The sequence below is a fragment of the Salvelinus namaycush genome, chromosome 23 (assembly GCF_016432855.1).
Source record: "Salvelinus namaycush isolate Seneca chromosome 23, SaNama_1.0, whole genome shotgun sequence".
Classification (NCBI taxonomy): Eukaryota; Metazoa; Chordata; class Actinopteri; order Salmoniformes; family Salmonidae; genus Salvelinus; species Salvelinus namaycush.
Window position 1 is genome coordinate 19,541,482 of NC_052329.1, and position 24,201 is coordinate 19,565,682.

Here is a 24,201-nt window from a genome sequence, read left to right on the forward strand (position 1 = left end):
TTCTGTTTGGTGCCATTGTACTCTGGAAGATATCTAAATTAACCAGGATAACAGTACTACAAAAACCAGAGCCCTGCCTACCCTATGTCCCTAATGTAAACTGGATCTCTTTCCTCCATTGGAAAAGCCTATAAGACTGTCCCACTTTAGCTAGCAATGGTTGGTAAAGCAGACAACCAAAAAAAAACATTTAAACATAATATTGGCAACTTTATTTATTTTTATGCACCAATACATAGTATCTTTTTAATTCATAGGCTAATTGATGGCCAACAGATGCAAATGTGTCATTCTCCACATTTAATGTCAGTTTCTTTGAGGACTTTTCCCTATAACTGTAACGATATATATATAGGGAAGATAATCAGGGGAGTGATGATTTGGGGAGGTTCTTCCATTCTTCTCTGCAGATCCTCTCAAGCTCTGTCAGGTTGGATGGGGAGGGTCACTGCACAGCAATTTTCAGGTCTCTCCAGAGATGTTCGATCGGGTTCAAGTCCAGGCTCTGGCTGAGCCACTCAAGGATTTTCAGAGACTTGTCCAGAAGCCACTCCTGCGTTATCTTGGCTGTGTGCTTAGAGTCGTTGTCCTGTTGGAAGGTGAACCTTCTCCCCAGTCTGAGGTCCTGGGCGCTCTGGAGCAGGTTTTCATCAATGATCTCTCTGTACTTTGCTCTGTTCATCTTTCCCTCAATCCTGACTAGTCTCCCAGTTCCTGCCGCTGAAAAACATCCCCACAGCATGATGCTGCCACCACCATGCTTCACCATGGAGTATTGTGTATAGATTGATGAAAAAAATAAGAAGATTTAATCAATTTTAGATTAAGGATGTATCGTAACAACATTTTGAAAAAGTCGAGGGGTCTGAATACTTTCCGAATGAACTGTATATCCCTGTCCATTCAACACCAGTCGTGTCAAGCCACGCAGCACATCACTAGTCTGATATTATGATATGTCATTCCCTTCTGCTCCTCAGTGGTTCGAGCCCTCTCAGTTTGGGACGTGGTGGGCGATTCTGTCCTGCAGTATGAACCTGGCTGGGAGTTTAGGCCCCATTATTGCAACATTGATGGCCCAGAGCTTCAGCTGGAGGACGACCCTGTCCATCTCAGGCCTCTCCTGTTGTGTGGTCTCCTTCGTCTGCCTGCTGTTGATCAGGAACGAGCCCAAGGACGTGGGCTTGCCCAACATCGACACTGGGGGGGCCAAGAAGGTCAAAGCAGGTCAGAGCTTGGAGCTAACCTCATTTGGTTCTGTGGTTGAAACATTTAAAAATGTGTGTGAATGTGATATGCACAAGTTATGCACAAGACACTCTGTGAGAATTTACTCTGCACCCAGTGTGCCCCTCACATGCTAGCGTGAACGAGTTCAAGATTTTATTTAACCTTTACTTAACTAGGCAAGTCCCCCTAAGGGGAAATCGCTGTTCTGCCTCCAGGACAAGACATGAAAATAGACATCAACCTGTGTAAAACAGAGGGACAATGCCGGTGTTAATGTATCAGACTTCCAAACCAATGAGTGTTGACTGCCCCTTGTCCTGGATGAGGAAGAGCTGGCCCAGCTCTTCCTCATCAAGGGGCAGTCAACACTCATTGGTTTGGAAGTCTGATACATTAACACCGGCATTGTCCCTCTGTTTTACACAGGTTGATGTCTATTTTCATGTCTTGTCCTGGAGGCAGAACAGCGATTTCCCCTTAGGTAGGCCAGCTGCAAAGTCAAAATGGAGCTATATTGTGAAAATTCATGAAAACAAAAATGTGCTTTTTGGTATTAATTTAAGGTTAGGGTCAGGCATTATGGTTAGCAGTGTGGTTAAGGTTAGGTTTAAAATCAGATTTTATGACTGTGGCTGTGCCAGTTAGTGACCACTCTGCAGAGCTGCCTCCAGTACAAGATTCATGACGCAAAACGCTAACCTGCCTGTTTTACAAGTGTGCAATAGCTTACTGTTGATAACTCAATAATAATTGCTTCTTGTTAGGTTTGCCTAAATGCAGCTCTTTTTCACAGGCAGTTCCTACATGAGTGCCCTGGAGGTTGGAGGCGTTTAGCTGCAGGATACTTCACTGACAAGGCTGTGGCACAAGTGGGTTGACAGTGGCATCATACATTAATTCAGAGATCTATAAAAAATTAAAGCAGTGTTTGTAAGGTACTATATTAATTTTTGTACAGCAAGGCATGAAAAGCCATGGAAACCCCCGTCATTTTCTCTTGATCTCCATGATGGCTGGGATGTTTGGTTCCATGTAACTATTCCGGGTCACTGTCACTCCAGACAGCCCAAAGGTATAGTAAAGACACTATGCTACTCAAATCTCCTTTCAGAGCCAGTACACTATCAGTCTATGTTTGTTAGTTCATGGTTTTCTTTTTTATGTTATAAATTCAGATATGGATCCTCTTCTTGGGGGCTACTTTTGGCTTCTCATCTTACGGACCAATAGCCTTGTTTGGCGTGATAGCCAATGAGAGTGCTCCTTCAAACTATTGTGGAACATCACATGCTATCGTTGCCCTAATGGCCAACAGTAAGTTTATCTCAACCTAATCGTCTCAAATTCTAATGAATGCTTTTCACACATTTTTGTGTAATGTCTTGGCTTTACTAGCAGTACCAGACATGTAGTTCAATGACTAAATCTGTATATCCTATTATTTATGAGAACCAGCCTAATTGACATCCCTGTATTGTTATCAGTTGGTAGCTACTGCTCTGGACTGCCATTCAGCACCATCGCCAAGCACCACGGCTGGGAAATGGCCTTCTGGGTAGCAGAGATCACCTGTCTCGTCACTACCATCAGCTTCTTCTTGCTGCGGAACATCAGAACCAAGATGGGTCACTTCCCAAGGAAGGCGGACTGATTATTACACCTCATAACTCTCTGTTGCCAATATGGGAAACTTAGGATAAGAATGTACATTTTCTTATTTGTGAAGTGTTTTGGAATTGACAGGAGACATGGTCCTGTATATTCTTGTTTTAAGAGATGGTGAGACATGGAGTTGATCCAGGGATCATTTATTTTCACTGAAGATGTATTCAGAGAGTATTCAGGTACAAGTACATCAACTATGTTGTGCTACTTAAAACTATTTTCAATGCTCATGGCTTAAAATAGATCCGAGATTTAATTATTGAAAATGTGTGTCAATATGATTTTAATTTGAGCATAATCTTATAATTTGAAACCAAGGCATTTTAATGTACTGTTCATTTCTGAAAATGGCACTTGACACATCTCATTATATGGGTGCAATCTGTTTGATTCGATAAAAGACTTGAATAAAATACCTTATGTTGTGCTTGACTTTACTTCTAAAGGATTGCATTGAAAAGAGAGATGAGATATCAAAACATAACATAGTGGTGTTTAATCTTAAAGTATGTAAAAAAAATCTAAAAAATCAGTATTTACATTGTATCCCAGTAGAACATATCCTTATCATATACAAGTTAATCAAGGCTCCTGAGTGGCGCAGCAGTCTAAGGCAGTGTTCTAAGGCACTGCATTTAGTGCTAGAGGCATCACTACAGACCATGATTCGATCCCGGGCTGTATCACAACCGGCCGTGATCGGGAGTCCCATAGGGCGGCGCACAATTGGCCCAGCGTCGTCTGGGTTTCGCCGTCGTTGTAAAATATGGATTTGGTTTTAACTGACTTGCTAGTTAAATAAAGGTTAAGTAAAAAATAAAAAATAAACATTAGTTCTGAAATAGCAGCACTGCTTGGAGACATGTTGACCCATATGCTTGTACTGTAGCTTCCCAGTCATAACAAACACAATTCAATAACAACATTTCAGGAGCAATTCATCCTTGTTCCTACTCTAGATCCAGGTCCAAAGTTACCAGCTTTATCTGCTATCTCCAATGCACCCTTCAAATTCTGATCAAAGAGTTCACACCTGTAACAAGAGAGGGCAAAATATATCTTGCCATGATTGCTCATCAATGAAATGGATAACTGATAGAGACTCATGTGACAGAGGGCAGATATTTAACATGTGAAAGTTACCTGATAGGCATCTCCAAAGAGTAGAAGGTGTTCTTGAGGGCGAAGTCTGAATAGATCTCGTAAATCTTCCTCAGGAGTGCATCAATGCCAGACTGCCGGGGGTCTGTCAGCACAATGAACTTTATAGCTGAAAAATAAGTTGACACTGAGGCAGATTTCGTTTTTCAAACCAAGTGCATTGCATGTAGGCATCGCACACAGAGACTGATAGCAGTGTTTGAATGCATGGCTTTACCAGTGAGTGTCTGAAAGCAATGCAGTTTGAACATATCTGTCTCCAGCATCTCAATTCCTGTACTGCCAACTTCTGGGGACAGCTGTGAACCAATAGCAAACAACCTAGGAAAAAGTACAACACAACATGTAGCAAGATCATGGAAAAGCAAATGTAACCATAGACCAGAGGATTTATTCATGTCAGAGCTGACAGTTGTAATCACCTGAGAAGTGTACCTACTTACGAGAAGTGTAACTACTTACGAATGAAACATTGAAGCCAGCATCAGTTTTTATTTGGAGCTCAAGCGAGACCTTCCGAACCGTATGGACAACGGATAGTTTGTTGAGTCTTTCAAGTATTCGATGATCTCCTTCCCATCCGCCGTGAACTTACCGTTGACGTCCAATCCATCGATGGACAGTAAAGCATGGCCCACTAGATTAATAGAAGTATGCGTGCACAATGTTAACAATAAATAGAAGCATACAGAATGCAACATTTGAGTTCCAGCCATGACATGTACTACCAGCTATCACTATGTCAACTTTGTAAGCACTGATGTGATCACTTGACAGTTGCGGACAACCTACCTCGGATTCCATCGCGTTGACCAAATGATACAACAACTTTATCATCGTGGATCTTTAACACCAAATCTAAAGGATAGCTGAATGTTTTCTCTGCTTCTGCTCTCGGTACATAATTGTCATACTGGTAAATTAATCCCCCAGCCTTATTTACAACATACACACTGAATATCGCCCTCTTTGCCCTTTTTTCCGCACAGCTGACAAAATTGGCACGTGACAGGAAATATTTCAGACAAAATCTAAAATAATCTTGAACAGAGGTAACTTTACATGCGTGTTCATTCGTATTATTATTTTTTGTTTAATATAGCATCTATATTTATTTTGCAGATTTGTTTATTATTTATTCTAAAACCAATCTATAGAAACAGTATAGCAAAAATAAACTACATTACCCAGAACCATACTTCCACATCCACATGTACGGGTTCTCTTAGGGGCTCGTGCACGGGTTGAACTTCCTTTCACTCCGACATCTTAACGGTGGGACATCATGGTAAGAGTATTAGCGTAATTTTTCTTTAAATTCGAGGGCGAACAAAATATTTGACTCGAAAAAGTTCAGTCTGGATAGATCGGGATGGGTAGGTGGAAAATATTCTTTGTCCGCAGCGATCTGACCGTGATTATGGATGGAATAGCTCACTTTACGATTCCTAGTTGGACATGCTTTCTAGCTAACGGTAGCTGGCTTGGCTACGTTAGCTGACCTGCGGCTGATGGTGCACTGCGTGATCAGCCAACCACCGGTTTATGTTGCAGACAATCAGTTGTCTTATCATGCCCCAATGTGTTGATATCTCATAGTCTGACCTTTCCCACACATGTATCAATTGATCAGAATATGCAAACTGCCCGCTAGTTCTCTGCAGACCACGGTTGGCTGGAGTCTAGACTGGAGTCAATTGTTGATTAGCTGGCTAGTTGTTAGCCTGTGACTAGGCCGTCGCTAGTTAATTTAGGTCTAACTAGATTTACAGACACTACTAAAATATGCACAGGCGTACATCCTATTTGGTTCAATTCCAATTGATGGGCTAACGTTAGTGGCTATCTGAATTAGCAAACCAACTGACGTTGTCTTCTGTAAGTTATAGTGCACTTACAAATTACCAGCAGAAGTTTGCTAGTTTTAGGGAATGTGTGGTGGTTCATTCCGCATAAGTAAGATAATGGTACTGTGATGTGGCTTATTCCAGCCTCCTAAAGACGCCAAGGGCAAGGGGAAGGATTCCGGGAAGTCCAAAAAGGACAAGGATCCAGCCAACAAATCCGGAGGCAAAGCCAAGAAGAAGGTATGTCCTGATATCCATTGATCTATTCTTGGGGGTTTATTCCTTTGGTGTCATAAAATGGTTGCACTGTCAGGAGTGAGCAACCTCTCCCATTTCCCCTGAGCAGAAGTGGTCCAAGGGAAAGGTGAGGGATAAGCTCAACAACCTGGTCCTCTTCGACAAGGCCACCTATGAAAAGTTGAACAAGGAAGTGCCCAACTACAAGCTCATCACACCAGCAGTTGTGTCCGAGAGGCTAAAGATCAGAGGGTCTCTGGCCAGGGCTGCCCTCCAGGAACTGCTCAGCAAAGGTAAACCCTGACCCCTGCTCTTGATTCTTAACCACAGTGTTTACTTGTAGTGAATTTGCTTAAATTAAGAACTAGTCGGGTAGCCAAATCTGACTTTATGTAAGGCAGGGCCCTAACATCAAAGTGCGGATGGTACATGTTTGTCAGAATAGGCATATACACTCTTTTGTATGGACTGCTGGTACACTACTGTCATGTTTATCAACAATAGTTTTTTTTGTTTTGGCATGCTACACTCTGTGTCAGTAGTCTGAGGACAATGATCTGGTTCAATTTTGAGCTTTGCTACAGTGAACCCCAGTTTGACTCAACAAGGCACTGACTCTTGTGGGTCTGCCGCAGAGCCAACTGGTACAGATACTTTTACAAAGCCTGTTAAGCCCCACTTACATATACCGATGTTTAGCGCTCCTCTCACTTGCCTTCCAAATGAAACACTAAATATTTCAGAATTAGAACTCTTACTACAAAATTAACATGTTTTGTAATGTTCGTAAGTCCTGTTCCCTTCAATGTCACTTCTAGCCCCTTGCGGGAGTATAGTCTTCCTTCAGGGGGGGGAAATACTGTCGTTTTGGTCAATATTGGCTCTGATCAGTGACTACTAAGACTGGCACTAACTTGATGTCTGCTCTTTCAGCATCAAGTGTTGTGTATATTGTCCTAACTTGTCAGGGCAGTGAGTGGGTCTGACTTTTCTGGGTGAGTTGGTAATGTGGGACCATAGTATTTCAATATCTGTACAAAATAAATGGCACGTTCCATTCTGCAACCCCTCTAGGCATGATCAAATTGGTGTCAAAACACAGATCGCAGGTGATCTACACACGTAACACCAAGGGTCCCGAGGAGGAGGGTGGTGTTGTGGTTCCAGACAAGCCAGAGAAGCCTGAGAAGGCAGCTAAGGCATCAAAGGCAGAGAAGGAAGAGAAAGCATAAACTGGTATGTTATGATAGTAGTCCTGATGGAACTGGCCTACATTTTATTGCGACAAACTGAATATTCCTCACTGCAATTCACTGTTGCTGGTATTATCTGATTTTAATGTGTTGGCGTTAAATATGTTACACGCAGGTTGGAGGACTACAGCTATAAATACCATCTAAAATCATCTTGTTTTTTTCAGGTTGTGATTCCTGTGTTCAGATGTGATGTAAGGCAAATAAAATTCTTAAAAGAGATTTGCATTTCGTTTTTTTGTATTCCTTGTGATATTCTCCCTGATGTCTGTGTACTCTTAATTTTGAAGGACCTTTTAGCTCCAGATCATTTAGCTTGAATGAGTTGACACTCGATTGCATTTGGCTGGAGATCTGTGAATCTAGTTTCAGAATGACAACTCTTATTTGATATATTCTAATGTTGATCTAGCAATATCCACAAGGTGCAAACCTAGACTTTGAACAAATTGGGGTTACAATATCACATACAATGTTTCCTCTGCATGAAAACACTTCAACTCACTTCAACTTCACTGTGAACATCGTTGCCAAATCAAGTCCAGGGCCTCAGACCTGCCATTGACTGTTGGTGGTTTTTCAGTCTTGCCCTTGCATCAAATAAGTTTGAAAATGTAATTCCGGTGGGAGAGGACAGTGCTGTGGCGTGTAACATAAAACTAAGTGGTGTGAAGTGTTGTGGCGGTATTACACTATCAAAATGGTGCTTTGGGACAGAAGACGAGCGGGCTGAGGCGTCCCCTTGGAGGCACGCTGCCGAGGATGTTTACACCTCACTTAGTGTGTTGTGTTCAATTAGTATCAATGCTTCCTTTATAATGGAACTCGGCCAACCCTACATTTGTGCTTTCACTTGAGCTGTATTTGTTAATTTTGTCACCCATTAAATTCAGTAGGACCTCCAGGTTCCTGTATTCCAAATAAGGTGGATTGTTTCTGATGTATTTCTGGTAGGGTTGGACTGTAACCATAACCCCTACTGTAACCTTTTAACTTAAACTTCAATGTTGGGGGGGGGGTCCCAAAGATCCCGGATAACAAGAGACCAATGTGTTTCTGCTTTCATCCGTGTTGGAGTCAGCAGTGGATGCATGTAAAGAGCTGCTACAGGCAACTGAAGAGTGAGTTATTTATTGACAAATGTCATGAAATAAATGAACTTCTCTGCTTCAGTTTAGGGGCTTGAGCTGGGGGTGGGTGAGACGCAGGGTAGCTTACTGATGGATGCTGCCGCTCGTCATTGCACAGCACTACCTTGAGCGGCGATGGAAGAAAGAAAACAGTCCACGGAACACTGACTGATTCTCACCCTCATCTGCCACCATCGGGTCCTCTGGCATCACGCCTATGAGAGCAAAACAACTTTTGGTTTCCTTCATTTTTCTCCCATTACTTATTGATTTATATGGATAACTGTATGCTACAGCGGTTAAATGTCACATTTAATAGTCACGTGTAATTGTTTAACTTTTTGTCAAATGACCAAGAAATGTATTTAAAGTAAATATTTGACCAAGAAACAGATTAGCATATGCACTAAGCTGTTTATATTTTGTTACTGTTCCATCTCTGCTGGTAGCAATTTGCCATGTCTTCATATAATAGTATGAATCAAGGTTGAGTGAAATGATACAAAGCTCTGCATAACAAACTCCCCACACTGCTTCCATTTCAACTTCTGCTACATTAACGCCACTATCTATTAATACAAATTGTATTAGTCATATGTATGGGATACACATTGTATATATCATCCAAATAAACGTGTGTTTCGTGTATTTGATACCATTCCACTTATTTAACTCCATTACCACAAGCCCTTCCTCCCCAATTAAGGTGCCACCAATCTCCTGTGGAACATAATGTAAATAGTAGAATAGAACTAAAATGTTTTAGTGTAAGTATTTAATACATGCTCCTAGTTGTAGCCTGCCTGTCTCTTCTGTTACTGACAGCCCTCCACAAGATCGACCAGGTCTACCTGTCATACTGAAGCTGTCAAGAAGACCACTGCCAAACTCCCAAGTGAAAGCTATAACTGAAGCTTCTTAAATTAAGCTCATGCTTTGCAAGTGACACACTGGTATTCATGGAGGCTAAGGGCACATCAGATTCCAGACAACTGATTTCCCACCTCGACACTTTTGAAAGTATTTCCCAGAGTCACAGATACCCTGCTGTATCAATGAGCGTTGGCTGCTCGCAGAGATGATTTGAGAGGGTAATCAAAATAAGAAGGGAAGCCCAAGGTAGAGAGAGAGGCACATTTGATATGCAGGAAGTGGGAGCGCCGTCTCATGGTGATTAGTTGGGGCAGTTCCATGGCTAGATTTATGGCACGCAGCTGTTGAACGCCTGACAGACATCCGAGGCAAGGGATCCACTGCTGCTACCCCTTTTACTGCTGCTTCAGAAGAGCTCTGTTTGCTACCGGAGAGGAAGCTCGTGATCTCAGCACACAAAGGTAGGCAACATGCTCTCATTGTCATTGCTACTGTACTAGTCAGTGCTCTGTGAATATCTGCAGCTTTTGAATACTCTAGTGTTTAAACTCAAGTCGTCACAGTCTAAACTTTGACCTGTCTTGTGATTGTCTGGTGGTGACATTGGTGTCCTTATTGTTTTGCTTATTTTCACTTTTTTATTTTAGATGTGTGATTTTTACAGAAAGAAAAACTCTTGAATTTAAATGTAAGTGGATTTATTGTCCCAGAACTATTGTTTCATGTGCTGGTAATAATTTGACCATACATGGTCAAGAATATTCGAAGACAGAAAAAAGTTGACAGTGTACTTCAGTTACAATTTAAGTTAATTTCCCTTGTTACTGTATCATATCATTCTGTTGATTAGTTTTGCTCATGTTATGTCCTGTGGCTCTTTTAAAATTTAGAACCCAATGCTATGCCCTATTTTTAGAAGTGGAAGCATTACAGCAGATGTGAGACATGGACACAGCAGCTTAGACAGAGACAAAACACTTAGTAGAGAACTGAAAGGGCTTGGCCTTCGATCGACTTCTTTCCGACAGCTCACATTTGAGCTCCTGAGTATTGTTTTTTCCCCCAGCAGTCTTTATGTGAATATCCTCCAGCTAACTCACTATGGGGCTTTGGAAGTTCTGCTGGCACCTGAGCAGGTCAAAGTGAGGTGACAGAACATGGCAGTAATCGTAGCATCACTGGTTTGAGGTTAATGGACAAGGGCCCCAAGATAAAAAGCAATGTTAAAAGTCTATAAGGTGAACTCAATACTCTTCATAATAGGAGAACAGTGAAGTCTTATTGGGCTTTTTAAATTAGTTTTAAAAGCCTTTTCATGTGATCAGGCCTCATAAAGAATTGTGTTCAACTACTAGGCTTCTGTTCTGTGAAAGTGACATGACTAGCATTTTGTTTCCTAAAGCACATTAGCTGAGGAGGATTCTTTCCATTGCAGTCCAGTGGTGAGGTTGTTTAAGGAATGTTTATTTGGGTTGCTATGGTAAGATTGGTCTGTGGCTGGGCTGGCACGCTGAAACTGGAGCCTGAAAACCTTAAGAAATTCTGCCACCAGGCTGCTCCCACGCTGTTGTTTTAGCAGTAGCTCTCTTCCTAATGCTTCTCTTTAAATTAATTAGGGAAAGAAGATTCATTAACACCTCAATTAACATTTCAGTTATTCAACCTTTATTATTAATTTTGGCACTCCACACAGTATTATTACAGTGTAATTTTTTTTGCACATATATGCACTTTCTTAAATTCATACTGCTAGTATGGGCATCTCTAATTTATATTCTATGGTACCATTTTATAAAGAAAGGGTATAAGCCCTGTGTGGATGGTTCTTTTCAGTTAGTTATAGTTTGTATTCACTATAAGATGGGTCAAGAGGAAACCAATTTTGGGAACTGTTGCAATCCAATTTGTCATTATGATTTATTCTGATGACTCAGTCCAATTAACAATACAAATGAGCATTGGTATAAAAAAAAAAGCATACCACACAACAAAGATTACCTCCACATTTCCTTGGGTTAGTTTTTTTTGCTACATCATTTGTGTGAATAAGGGTTATTTATCACTGCTAGTCTGTGGATACAGTGTGACAGGTCCTGAGGAGAGGTGGGACCTGGTGGTGAGAGATACTCTCTATCCTTTATTCCAACACACTTGCTGCCTTTGCAAGTTTGCATTTTTATGGTAACAGCAGGAAACACGCTGTTTGTATACGCAATGACTAGGCGTTATCATCTTCTCTGAAACATCTCTTCCTAGGGGACGGACCCAAGTAGGGAGCATGTATACTATTAATCCATCTACCTTTGATATAGTCACTAAGATATACCGCTGAGGGAGCAACATGGTGGTATTCAGTAAAAAAAATTGTCTTAACAAACAGAAATGAGGAGTTATAATAAAAACAAAGAGCTATAATAGTGCCACACATTGCCAGTTAACTTCCCCAGCCTCTCCAGGTAGGCCTAACCTTATTATTATTGGTTGGGAGCCAGCCAAATTACACTGAGGTGCTGTACTAGCTTAGCATCTGTTCATGTCAGGAAAGAATTATAGATCACAATGAAAAGTTGCTCCTTAAACATGGTGGAGACCATGTTTACTCCTCCAATGAGGCGGAGCATCTGTCCATATGTAAATCACCCAAGCTGCTATGTCTCCATTACACACTGGCATGAAACAAATCAACTAGACAGTCAGTTTACCATTTGTTTCGTTTTTGTCAACAAGCTAATGTCAGTATGAAGTAAACAGCAGATCTTGGGGAAACTGGGATGATACAGAAACTATGTTGTGTGAAATAATTTGCAGTATTGGTGTCGACCAGTGGAGGCTGGTGAGGGGAGGATAACTCATAGTAATGGCTGGAATGGAGTAGATGGAATACATCTATTCCATTCCAGCCATTACTATGAGCTGTCTTCCACTGGTGCTGACAGAGATGAAATTAAATAATAAATAATAATAATTTATTTGTATCACCTTTATCAGTCACATTTAATCATGTTGTCTGTATATACTTTATTCACGCAGTGTTAAACATGATTCTAGGATTCAGGGTGGAGATTATTTGGTGAAAGGGCTTGTTTCATTGTCATTGTTCGTGAAAGGCATTTTTTTAGCTACTGCCTACAACTCAATTAATTTTCTTCAGGCATTGACTTGAATGAAAGTATAAATGTTGATTAATCAATTAAATGTGACACCAGCCCTGGCTCCATTCCTGTAGGGCAAAAAAGCTATGGCTTTGTGCTCAGCCCTCAGACTATATTCTCAGCGCATTCTTTAGAAATATTACTGGGCTTTTCATGTCTCTGTTTCATATCATCGATCCACCCTTTACAGAAGAGTAGAATGCTTGAAAAAAAAAATGTTAGCTCTAACTGGTCAATAATTGAGATCATTTTGCTCTTATATGACAAAAATATGAAGAAGCAGCAAAGCCTTTGCCATTTATATCTCTGGTACTGTTGATTTATATGAGTGTGCATTCCGATAGAACCCAAGAATCACGCTCTGTTCAGTTCTACAGTATATGGTCTGGACTTAAAACTAAAGCCAATGGAATGAGGAGTTCTCTCTCTTGCCATCTTTGAGATGTCAGAAATATATTCAAGTTTTCCATGTGTTCTGGCCAGATATCCAGCTGATCATTAGTGACGGAGGTGTTTAGAGTCATAAGAACAGGCATTGTACTGTACATGGTTGCTAATAATATGAGGCAATTTCCAATAGATTTTGTTTTATTCAACCTTTATTTAACTAAGCAAGTCCACTGGTGATGCATGATGATGATGATTATAAATAACTGCCACTTCAGGGTAATGTATAGTCAGTCAGACATGTCCATTGATCTAAACTGCCTCTTTTCTTGTCCATGTGTTTTCCCCAGCAGATGGTGAGGGAGCAGTATGTCAACACCACCCAGGACAGCAGTGTCCCTGCCCCGGTCCCTGACTCAATTTATAAGATCGGGATCTACGGTTGGAGGAAGCGCTGCCTCTACTTGTTTGTCCTGCTGCTCATTATCATCCTCACTGTGAACTTTGCCCTTACCATATGGATCCTCCGGGTCATGTGGTTTAACACGGTATGTTGGGTCACTGACATGGCTCTCCAAAGACCACTTAGCTCTAGCTCATTAATAACACGTTACCTGACCTTTACTATAGACTACAGACAGATTTAAAATCAAATCAAATTCTACCTTACAGTGAAATGCTTACTTACAAGCCCTTAACCAACAATGCAGTTTTAAGAAAATAAAACCTGGGGGGCAGTGCAAATAGTCTGGGTAGCCATTTGATTATCTGTTCAGGAGTCTTATGGCTTGGGGGTAGAAGCTGTTTAGAAGCTTCTTGGACCTAGACTTGGCGCTCCCGTACCACTTGCTGTGAGAACAGTCTTTGACTAGGGTGGCTGGAGTCTTTGACAATTTTTAGGGCCTTCCTCTGACACCACCTGGTATTGAGGTCCTGGATGTCAGGAAGCTATATTCTAGGGTGGTTGTATGGACAAAACGCCATATAATATTTTTCCTGAATCCGTTAAAAATTAGAAATGTTTGTTAATGAGACAAAGAAACATCCCTCCAGATGCAAATGTGGATTTATGAAGATGCTCTAGAACAGTGGTCACCAACCGGTCCATCGCGATCGACTGGTCGATCACCAAACATTTCTGTAGAAAAGCCAACGATAAAGGCTTTTGCGCTTCTTTATTTATTTTTTCATTCGACTGCGTTTTTTCTGCGCGCTGGGTACGCAGCGTGTTCCCATTTTTAACCTTTTCATTTGTCTGTAGTGACAAACTCCGCCTACCAGGCTGACAAGGATAGCCAATCAGATAGCTCGAATCACCGTGCCTATAGGTTCGACGACCCACAGAGTTTGATATTATTATTTAACTAGGCAAGTCAGTTTAAGAACAAATTCTTATTTACAATGACGGCCTCCTGCGGGGACAGGGCAGGGATTAAAACATAAATATAAAATAGGACAAAACACACATCACGACAAGAGAGACAACACTACATAAAGAGAGACCTACAACAGACCGACAACAGCAACACATGAAAACACAGCATGGTAGCAACACATGACAATAACATGGCAGCAGCACAAAACATGGTACAAATATTATTGGGCACAGACAACAGCACAAAGGGCAAGAAGGTAGAGACAACAATACCACGCGAAGCAGCCACAACTGCCAGTAAGAGTGTCCATGATTGAGTCTTTGAATGAAGAGATGGAGATTAAACGGTCCAGTTTGAGTGTTTTTTGCAGCTCGTTCCAGTCGCTAACTGCAGCGAATTTAAAAGACGAGCGACCGAGGGATGTGTGTGCTTTGGTGACCTTTAACAGAATGTGACTGGCAGAGTGTTGTATGTGGAGGATGAGGGCTGCAGTATGTATCTTAGATAGGGGGAATGAGGCCTAAATAAATAAGCATCAACAAGTGGATCTTGCGACGGCTATACAGAGATGACCAATTACAGAGTAGTATAGAGTTCAGTTACTTGAGATTTCATAACTTTTAAAACCATTACCAGGGAGAAACTGTCAAAGAATACAGCAAAGAGCTGCTGTTTTTATAAGTGAGATTCTTCTCCTTACTTCCATCTCGCACTGCAGCTGCAATGACTAAAAGGCACCGCAAACTCAATCTGACGCCTGCATTGGCTGTATGGCATTTACGGTAATACGGCCTCTGCAGAAGTCAGAGCAAACATGCGTTTTGCGCTTCGCGGTGCTGTTGTCAAGGAAGTGAGTTTGTGTTTAACAGGACCTCCCGCCCACCTACTGTCAACCAATCATATCAATGAGGAGCTTCTGAGCCACATATAGAACAATGAGACATATATTTCACTAGAAGTATAAATGTAACGCATCCGTTTGGCGTTTCTATGCCCAGGGGCGGTAGTGGGAGAAGATGGAACGAGATGGATTTTGGCCGACATTCTACACATTTTCCCATCGATTAAACATTTGATATCAATACAGTTTTCTGTTCCTAAAACTAGAATCTGTAACGAACAGAGTGAACTACGTTTTGAAGACTTTCCCCGTCGCCAACATTTAAAAAAATGGTATTGTTTAGAAGGAGTGCAAACGCAAATTGAGTTATTGCACACGCGCACTTCACAGAGTAGGCGTTCCCTAACGGAAATATGCGCATGCATGCTAAAACTCGCCAATAGTATCTCTTTAGCCCGTGCTTGGCTCTATCCCCTCCTTGCTTGTTCTGCCCACTATGACTCATTTGTTCCCGTTTGAAACGACAGGCTGTGGTCTATCTTGATTTAGTTATAAGTATATTTGACTGAGCCCTCTGCATTGTTAAAAAATGTCGGAGGCGCACGACGATTCCGTACAGAGCTCAATTTGGCCTCTGCATTCCTCTGGAGGCTCTGCAATTGCGTCACACCATCCATACGGCGCCCCGACCTAATTTCTGATCAAACTGGATCTTAGTAGCGAAGTGTATCAATTTGCCAGCGTTTTTATTACTAGCAGCTCCTTCTGTCTATATTAATATCGAGGAATATTTCACATTCTCTGGTCATAGGAACAACATGAATTTGTCAATGAGGCAGAAATAATGCGGTGCGACTCGAGTTTCGACATCAATGGGAGGAGGTGTACCCTCTCTGGTCACTCAACTGGAGGAAAGAAGAGAGCAGGGACCGTGAGAGGCGGATCCTCTGTTGCTCTCTCCTTCCCTCCGCTGAGACTGACCATCCAGTTCAGTAAAATAAAAAGCTACTTATTTCAATTTATGCTCAGCTGTGCCTCAAGTGATACAACAACGAATCTATTTTGTTATGAAAGCTCGAGTTTTGAAATATAATATGGTCTGAGATGAACAATATTGGCAGGCCAAGCATATAGCCAATATGATGTGATAATGTATTAGGCAAAAATGTTTTGATTAATTTTGCATTGATTTACAATATTATTTACAAGTAATGTTTAAAAAGTGATAGAAGCCCCATTTATACCTGCTTCTAACTTACGTCCTTTGTCCTGATTTTGTCCACATTCTTATTGTGCCCACATTTTTAGACAGGTGTAGACAATCAAAAGACACAATTGTGATCTGATTGTGATCAGATCATCCTGCAACCCTTCGGAGGTAGTCAGAAAACGCATTGTGTCTGGATATCTTACAAGTGTAGACAGATCTGGACAGAGAAAAAATTTAAATCATCATTATTCTGCCCTCTAAAATCTTTGACAGGTGTAACCATTAACTTATTACATCAATATGTGTCTTACAATAAATACATACTATTTAGCTGTGAAATCGTTTATATAAAGGAAGAGACCAGGAAATCAGGTCACAATGCAGACACAGTGGACAGATAGCAGACACATTTTAATACCATGTGTAGACATTTCTGGAAATGAAGGCACAATTAGAATTTAGACAAGATCAGGACAAAGGACTCATGTTAGCACCAGGTATAAGTAGGGCTTAGGAGTAACTGAAACATCACAACACAACACACCCTGGGAATGTAGTGACTGCATTGGCAGAGCAAACACATAGATCTCTGCTGCTTTAGTTTGAGTTTACCCTCAGTCCTGGAGGGTATAGCCACATGTCTCTTATCCTTGGCATCCAATGGCTGCCTGGTGGGATGAATAAAAACCAACATTTGCCCTCTAGCACAGTAAGCTTAGTTTTATACACATTTCATGATTCCTCCGTCCTTTTGGAATATAGCCTGAGAGAAGTAGTTATTAGGTGGAATTGAAATCAGAGATTCTGCTTTTCTTTCACACTGGATCATTATCAAAGTCACTATTGCCTGGGGTGCTATGAATCATATATTCACTACAGTGTGTTTAACTCCCAACACTATACCCAGCAGAGACCAGCACCTAAAATAGATTCACTCACCATCCAGAGTTAGAAACAACACATGGTGTCACAGAAATCCTTGGAGACACAGTATGGTCATGGTTACGGAGTGAATTTCTTGTAGGACCCTGTGCACTGCCTTTTCTCTGATGCCTTGCTGAGTTAATTCTTTCTGCTTGTCATTGCAGGAAGGGATGGGACACCTAAAAGTAACATCGGACGGAGTGAGGCTTGAGGACGGCGAGTCAGAGTTCCTCTTTCCTCTCTACGCCCTAGAGATCCACTCCAGAGAGGTAAGCAAACAGGCTCCTACACTCCTCCTTCTCCTCTTCCTTCCTCCTCCTGCTCCTCCTTCTCCTCAAACACTCATACCCAGTCCAATAGGGTTGTGTTGATTACAAGTGGTCTGGGTTCCCAAGCTCTGACTCATTGTCAGGAAACCATAGAAATCAAAGTTGATTGTTTGTTGAATCTAGGAGCGCTTCCTGTTAAAAACACTGGGCAATTACATCAAAACAACTTTCCTGAGGTATAGTCAGATGATCTGTATTTTGACATCGTTCTCTTGCGTAGTTGGGAAATGTGTCTTACTCAATAAGCTTTGGCAGTCCCTGTGGATGTACAGTGCAGCAAGTTCCTTATTTACCTCCTGGATATTTGTGGTGGAAAACAGTCAATGGTGTGCAATCGAGCAGCAGATGGTAACACTTTGCAGCAGTTGTCTACATGTTTATGGTTTTTCCTCACTGTGCTGTGTTTTCCCCCACTCTGTCTTTGAGCTTCATTAAAAGGGCAATGTATTCACCATTTATGGACTGACACTGAAGTCGACAGTTTTGAATTAGATTCAGTGTTCATTATACACAACCTGCTTTTCACGACTTGCCCAAATAGGCTACATCTCTTTAGCCTATTGTAACTCAGTAGTGCTTTCTGAAAGGTATGAATGAAGACCAGATACTTGAACCTGTGAGCATAACGATGCATTTTGTACCATTCATTGGCAATGCATCATTTTGTGTTGTGCCCCATGTTCAATTAAAGTCCTGTCCAGTGATATCTGACATGCACAGGATGCTTATTGATGACCAAAGAGTTATTTTTTTTCCAGGACTCCTCTCTCTTGGTGAACTCGTCTGAAAACGTCACCCTCAATGCCCGCAATGAAAAGAATGATGTCACAGGAAGTCTCTCTGTAGGTAAGTGGACAGAAAACACACACACCTACACACATACAGCATGCTAGCAATATTTATAAATTGCACTATTCAACTGATATATGGACACTTCAGCAATTTCATTCATGGACTTGTCCTGCAGCTCTATTGTATGTAATACAAAATTAGCAATGACAAAATGCATCTCCCCTTTTATATTCCATCAGATTGCCATTAATACCCCATGCCCAGCTTTCTATCATCAGTACCAGAATGGCCTATCTGTTACACCAGGGGCCTCAGACCTACAGAGACTATTATTTGCGCACCTTTTATGGCTGGCCAGTGGGGTTCGTAGAGGAGTGTGCCATAATTAGAGGGGTAACAAACGACTAAACTAATTACAGTGTTTCACGAGACTGTTATGTATTCTTGGTCATTATGCCATAAAAGGCATTGACCTATCTATGTGACCCTCTGTGAAGGAAGTTTAAGGGTTTTAAAGAACAGTTATTTGGTCTATTCCCCCTCAGACATACTGTAAGTCGTTTGGAAAGAACATCTTGTTCTGTGCTTTTATAGAAAATGGTATTGAAGTGTATTAAATATCTCACTGGCCTGTTTCTGCCCGGAGACAGTTGGACAGTAGGCCTACCGGCACCCTGGCTTTATTTCTTATGAGAGAGAGGTGACAAAGTGAACAAATTCATCCAAATTTTAAAGCTGCGTGCAAAATGTACATGTTTTAGTGATATAGCATATGATACCTCCATTATGCTAAGCCTATGTCTCCCAGTCCCACAGCTTTGACTGCTTCTGGTCTCTAATAATTCTCCCTGGTGTCATTTTAGGTCCAAATGTGGCCCAGGGAAATGCACAGAACTTTGTCATCAGCTCCAACACCAAGATGCTGTTTTCTGCTGATGACAAAGAGGTGGTTGTTGGGACAGACAAGCTCCGTGTCACAGGTACAATCATGTCTGCACTGTCAGTGTCACACCACTTAGCCCATACATGTGTATACAGCATTACAGATATGAACTACAAACAGGGTTTTCATTCATTTTATTGTAATTTATGAGAGCAATGTACTGAATCACTGAGTGTTTTCTTACATATCAAAGTAATATATTTTCATTTGACATGGTAGTTACTGGACTGGAGCAGTTTATTACTTTTTCTGCGAAGTTGTCCTTGAAAAGGTATTGAAAGTCAAGCTCATTCATCTAAAAATGACAGGAAAGGTGACAGAAACACTGCTTTTTAATTTGTTGGTTTATAATTAAAGTATATTTATAATATAATGTAAATTGAAGCTACATTAACTAAGAACGGAAGTCAAACATATCAGAGTCCACCCAATTGTTTATAGACTGTATGCTCAAGTTGTCTATTTTGCCTAAATCTCTTTGTTGTGTCCAGTTTTAGTATTGATGGGAGGTCAGTGCCCTCGTGCTGTGTGGGGTAATTAGCTGAAGAGAGTGTCCTTTGATAGCTTCATTATGTCTCGGACATCTGGAGCCTGACGTACCGCTGAACGGTGACGGTCATTTCACTTTAGCAAGACACTGAGCAAAAGTTAACACAACCTTGGCCAGAAAACCACAAACAGAACAAAGCTAAAGATGTGTATACTGTTACAATATCACTATCAGACCTAGTGAGACTCTATAGTGTGATGTCAGGTGAGCAGCTTTGCATGCTATGGTAACATACGATTGGCAAAGGCTGGTGGTAATAAAGATGTAATTAGCTAGCCAAGGGAGCTGTCAACCACAGTGATTAAAGCACTGCAAACATTCTCTCTCTCCTTCAAGTCTGGTGGTTGGAGGTGACTCTGAGCCAGTGCACATGTCATCCTCTCACTAACACCAGTTGACAAGCACCTAGGGGAACAATTGACTGTCAGGACCTGTAGACCCACTCACAGTACATAGCAGAATGAAATAGAATACTATATGTAACCTCTATCCCTATGGTAACACCAATGATGTTTCATTGTAATTAACTATCAACTTAATAAGGAGCACCTTGTGTGTTTGTTTTTATTTAGGTCTAGAAGGTGCCCTGTTTGAACACTCTGTAGAGACGCCCCTGCTCAAAGCTGAGCCCTTCAAAGACTTGAGGTAGATGCTGGATCCCATAACCATTGACATCTTGGAATAGGCCAATATGAAATTTGAACTCTTAATTCCAAGCAGTTAATGATTGTTTTATCACAGTCATATGTGGAACTGATCAAACTGATGTTCTCCTGTGTGTTCCAGGCTGGAGTCTCCAACCCGCTCTCTCAGCATGCATGCACCAAAGGGAGTCTTTGTCAAAGCACTGGCCGGGAACATCGAGGCTGCATCTAACATGGACTTTCTATTGCACTCCAGTGAAGGACTGGTGAGGCAATGTGTGATTTACTTGCTATTGACTGGCAGTACTGTACTTATATTTTACACTACATGTGACAGAGACATGTACATTTACTTACTGGCCTTGATATCTATAAATAGCAGCGATGCTGTCCCCTAGTGACATGTAAATGTACAGTGCATTCGGAAAGTATTAAGACCCCCTTGACTTTTTCCACATTTTGTTACGTTACAGCCTTTTTCTAAAATGGATAATATAGTTTTTTCCCTCATCAATCTACACACAATACCCCATAATGACAAAGCAAAAACTGTTTTTTAGAATAAAAAACCCCACAGAAAAGTATTCAGACCCTTTACTCAGTACTTTGTTGAAGCACCTTAGACAGCGATTACAGCCTCGAGTGTTCTTGGGTATGACGCTACATGTTTGGCACACCTGTATTTGGGGAGTTTCTCCAATTCTTCTCTGCAGATCTTCTCAAGCTCTGTCAGGTTGGATGGGGAGCGTTGCTGCACAGCTATTTTCAGGTCTCTCCAGAGATGTTCGATAGGGCTATCTTCTGTATACCACCCTTACCTTGTTACAACACAACTCATTGGCTCAAACGCATTAAGAAGGAAAGAAATTCCACAAATGTACTTTTAACAAGGTACACCTGTTAATTGAAATGCATTCCAGGTGACTACCTCATGAAGCTGGTTGAGAGAATGCCAAGAGTTTGCAAATCTGTCATCAAGGCAAAGGGTGGCTATTTGAAGAATCTCAAATATAAAATATATTTTGATTTGTTTAACACTTTTTGGGGGTTACTACATGATTCCATATGTGTTATTTCATAGTTTTGATGTCTTCACTATTATTCTACAATGTAGAAAATAGTACAAATAAAGAAAAAACCCTTAAATGAGTAGGTGTATCCAAACTTTTGACTGGTACTGTATATGTATGTTTTTCAGCAGTGGCGTGTATATGTAAACTCAGCAAAAAAAGAAATGTCCTCTCACTGTCAACTGTGTTTATTTTCAGAAAACAACTTAAAATGTGTAAATATTTGTATGAACATAACAAGATTCAACAACTAAAACATAAACTGAACAAGTTCCACAGACATGTGACTAACAGAAATTGAATAATGTGTCCCTGAACAAAGGGGTGGTCAAAATCAAAAGTAACAGTCAGTATCTGGTGTGGCCACCAGCTGCATTAAGTACTGCAGTGCATCTCCTCCTCATGGACTGCACCAGATTTGCCAGTTCTTACTGTGAGATGTTACCCAACTCTTCCACCAAGGCACCTGCAAGTTCCCGGACATTTCTGGGGGGAATGTCCCTAGCCCTCACCCTCCGATCCAACAGGTCCCAGACGTGCTCAATGGGATTGAGATTCGGGCTCTTCGCTGGCCATGGCAGAACACTGACATTCCTGTCTTGCAGGAAATCATGCACAGAATGAGCAGTATGGCTGGTGGCATTGTCATGCTGGAGGGTCATGTCAGGATGAGCCTGCAGGAAGGGTACCAGATGACAACAAGCTCAGTCCGATGATGCTGTGACACACCGCCCCAGAACATGACGGACCCTCAACCTCCAAATCGATCCCGCTCCAGAGTACAGGCCTTGGTGTAACGCTCATTCCTTCGACGATAAACGCGAATCCGACCATCACCACTGGTGAGACAAAACCGCAAACTCGTCAGTGAAGAGCACTTTCTGCCAGTCCTGTCTGGTCCAGCGACGATGGGTTTGTGCCCATAGGCAAAGTTGTTGCCGGTGATGTCTGGTGAGGATCTGCCTCACCAGGCCTACAAGCCCTCAGTCCAGCCTCTCTCAGCCTATTGCAGACAGTCTGATGGAGGGATTGTGCGTTCCTGGTGTAACTTGGGCAGTTGTTGCCATCCTGTACCTGTCCCGCAGGTGAGATTTTTGGATGTACCAATCCTGTGCAAGTGTTGTTACACGTGGTCTGCCACTGCGAGGATGATCAGCTGTCCGTCCTGTCTCCCTGTAGCACTGTCTTAGGCGTCTCAGAGTACGGACATTGCAATTTATTTCCCTGGCCACATCTGCAGTCCTCATGCCTTCTTGCAGCATGTCTAAGGCACGTTCACGCAGATGAGCAGGAACCCTGGGAATCTTTCTTTTGGTGTTTTTCAGAGTCAGTAGAAAGGCCTCTTTAGTGTCCTAAGTTTTCATAACTGTGACCTTAATTGCCTACCCTCTGTAAGCTGTTAGTGTCTTAAAGACCGTTCCACAGGTGCATGTTCATTAATTGTTTATGGTTCATTGAACAAGCATGGGAAACAGTGTTTAAACCCTTTACAATGAAGATCTGTGTAGTTATTTGGATTTTTACGAATTATCTTTGAAAGACAGGATACTGAAAAAGGGCCGTTTCTTTTTTTGCTGAGTTTGTGTTTCAGCAGTGGCGTGTATATGTATGTGTTTCAGCAGTGGCGTGTATGTGTTTCAGCAGTGGTGTGTATGTGTTTCAGCAGTGGCGTGTGTATGTATATGTTTCAGCAGTGGCGTGTGTATGTATATGTTTCAGCAGTGGCGTGTGTATGTATGTGTTTCAGCAGTTGCGTGTATGTGTTTCAGCAGTGGCGTGTATGTGTTTCAGCAGTGGCGTGTATATGTATGTGTTTCAGCAGTGGCGTGTATGTGTTTCAGCAGTGGCGTGTATGTGTTTCAGCAGTGGCGTGTATATGTATGTGTTTCAGCAGTGACGTGTGTATGTGTGTTTCAGCAGTGGCGTGTATGTGTTTCAGCAGTGGCGTGTATATGTGTGTTTCAGCAGTGGTGCGTCTGATCCCGCCCTTTGTTGTGTGTTGTCTGTGTAGGTGATTCTGGATGCCGAGACGGTGCGTCTGCCTAATCTCCCCCTGGGACAAGGAGGTGTGTCTGGAAACGCTCAGGGACTCTACGAAGTATGTGTTTGTCCCAGCGGAAAGCTGTTCCTGTCCAAGGCCGGGGTCACCTCCACGTGCAGTGAAAGCCAAGAGTGCTAGTAAGCGTCTTTGGCATCAGATTATACCCTGGTGAATGAAAATGCCTTTATATTGGGTACTCTGAAACACTTTCATATGAATCCTCAAAAAGGCAAAACAAACAACCACAACTTTTCATATCTGAACAAAACTACCAGTTAAACTGAAGACATATCCTCTTAAGTAATTATTTCATGGTGCATTTTATTGATGGAAGTTCAATTTGAGACTATTTTACTATGTAACTGAAACAGTGACATGACAACTTTATACCACAATAAGCAGTATAGTTGTTGATACCATCTTATGTTTACACTGAGTTGAGATTGTTTATTTTATAATTATGGTATTATGGCTGGGCAATGAGGAGCTGGTTAACAGATTACATCCTATGCAATATGTTTTTTTGTGATGCAATAATATAGGACT

The 24,201-nt window shown here is 41.6% G+C and overlaps 3 protein-coding genes across 5 annotated transcripts; 2 read left to right on the forward strand and 1 right to left on the reverse strand.

Annotated features, from left to right (window-relative positions):
* Positions 1–793: 793 nt before the first annotated feature.
* On the reverse strand, positions 794–5,034 carry LOC120018145 (trafficking protein particle complex subunit 4-like). 3 transcript variants are annotated; one of them, XM_038961162.1, is made up of 6 exons: positions 4,849–5,034; positions 4,652–4,693; positions 4,274–4,355; positions 4,039–4,165; positions 3,873–3,928; positions 794–1,200 (listed from the first exon to the last, which is right to left on the reverse strand). In XM_038961162.1, exons 1-6 carry the CDS (start codon positions 4,891–4,893, stop codon positions 995–997), a joined length of 558 nt encoding a protein of 185 aa, XP_038817090.1. In that variant the 5' UTR covers positions 4,894–5,034; the 3' UTR covers positions 794–994. The 3 variants fall into 3 exon arrangements, with proteins under 3 accessions (XP_038817090.1, XP_038817091.1, XP_038817089.1); XM_038961163.1 differs by having other exon boundaries at positions 4,274–4,377; positions 4,519–4,693; XM_038961161.1 differs by lacking the exons at positions 4,652–4,693; positions 4,849–5,034 and having other exon boundaries at positions 4,274–4,512.
* A 235-nt stretch (positions 5,035–5,269) lies between these two features.
* LOC120018146 (40S ribosomal protein S25-like) lies at positions 5,270–7,615 on the forward strand. Its single transcript, XM_038961165.1, has 5 exons — positions 5,270–5,344; positions 6,048–6,143; positions 6,250–6,433; positions 7,215–7,376; positions 7,561–7,615. Exons 1-4 carry the CDS (start codon positions 5,342–5,344, stop codon positions 7,370–7,372), a joined length of 441 nt encoding a protein of 146 aa, XP_038817093.1. The 5' UTR covers positions 5,270–5,341; the 3' UTR covers positions 7,373–7,376; positions 7,561–7,615.
* A 5,673-nt stretch (positions 7,616–13,288) lies between these two features.
* Positions 13,289–23,793, forward strand: LOC120018936 (gamma-sarcoglycan-like). Its single transcript, XM_038962149.1, has 7 exons — positions 13,289–13,483; positions 17,451–17,555; positions 18,374–18,461; positions 19,271–19,387; positions 20,473–20,545; positions 20,687–20,810; positions 23,626–23,793. The coding sequence occupies exons 1-7, from the start codon at positions 13,289–13,291 to the stop codon at positions 23,791–23,793; spliced, it is 870 nt and encodes a 289-aa protein (XP_038818077.1).
* Positions 23,794–24,201: the final 408 nt, after the last annotated feature.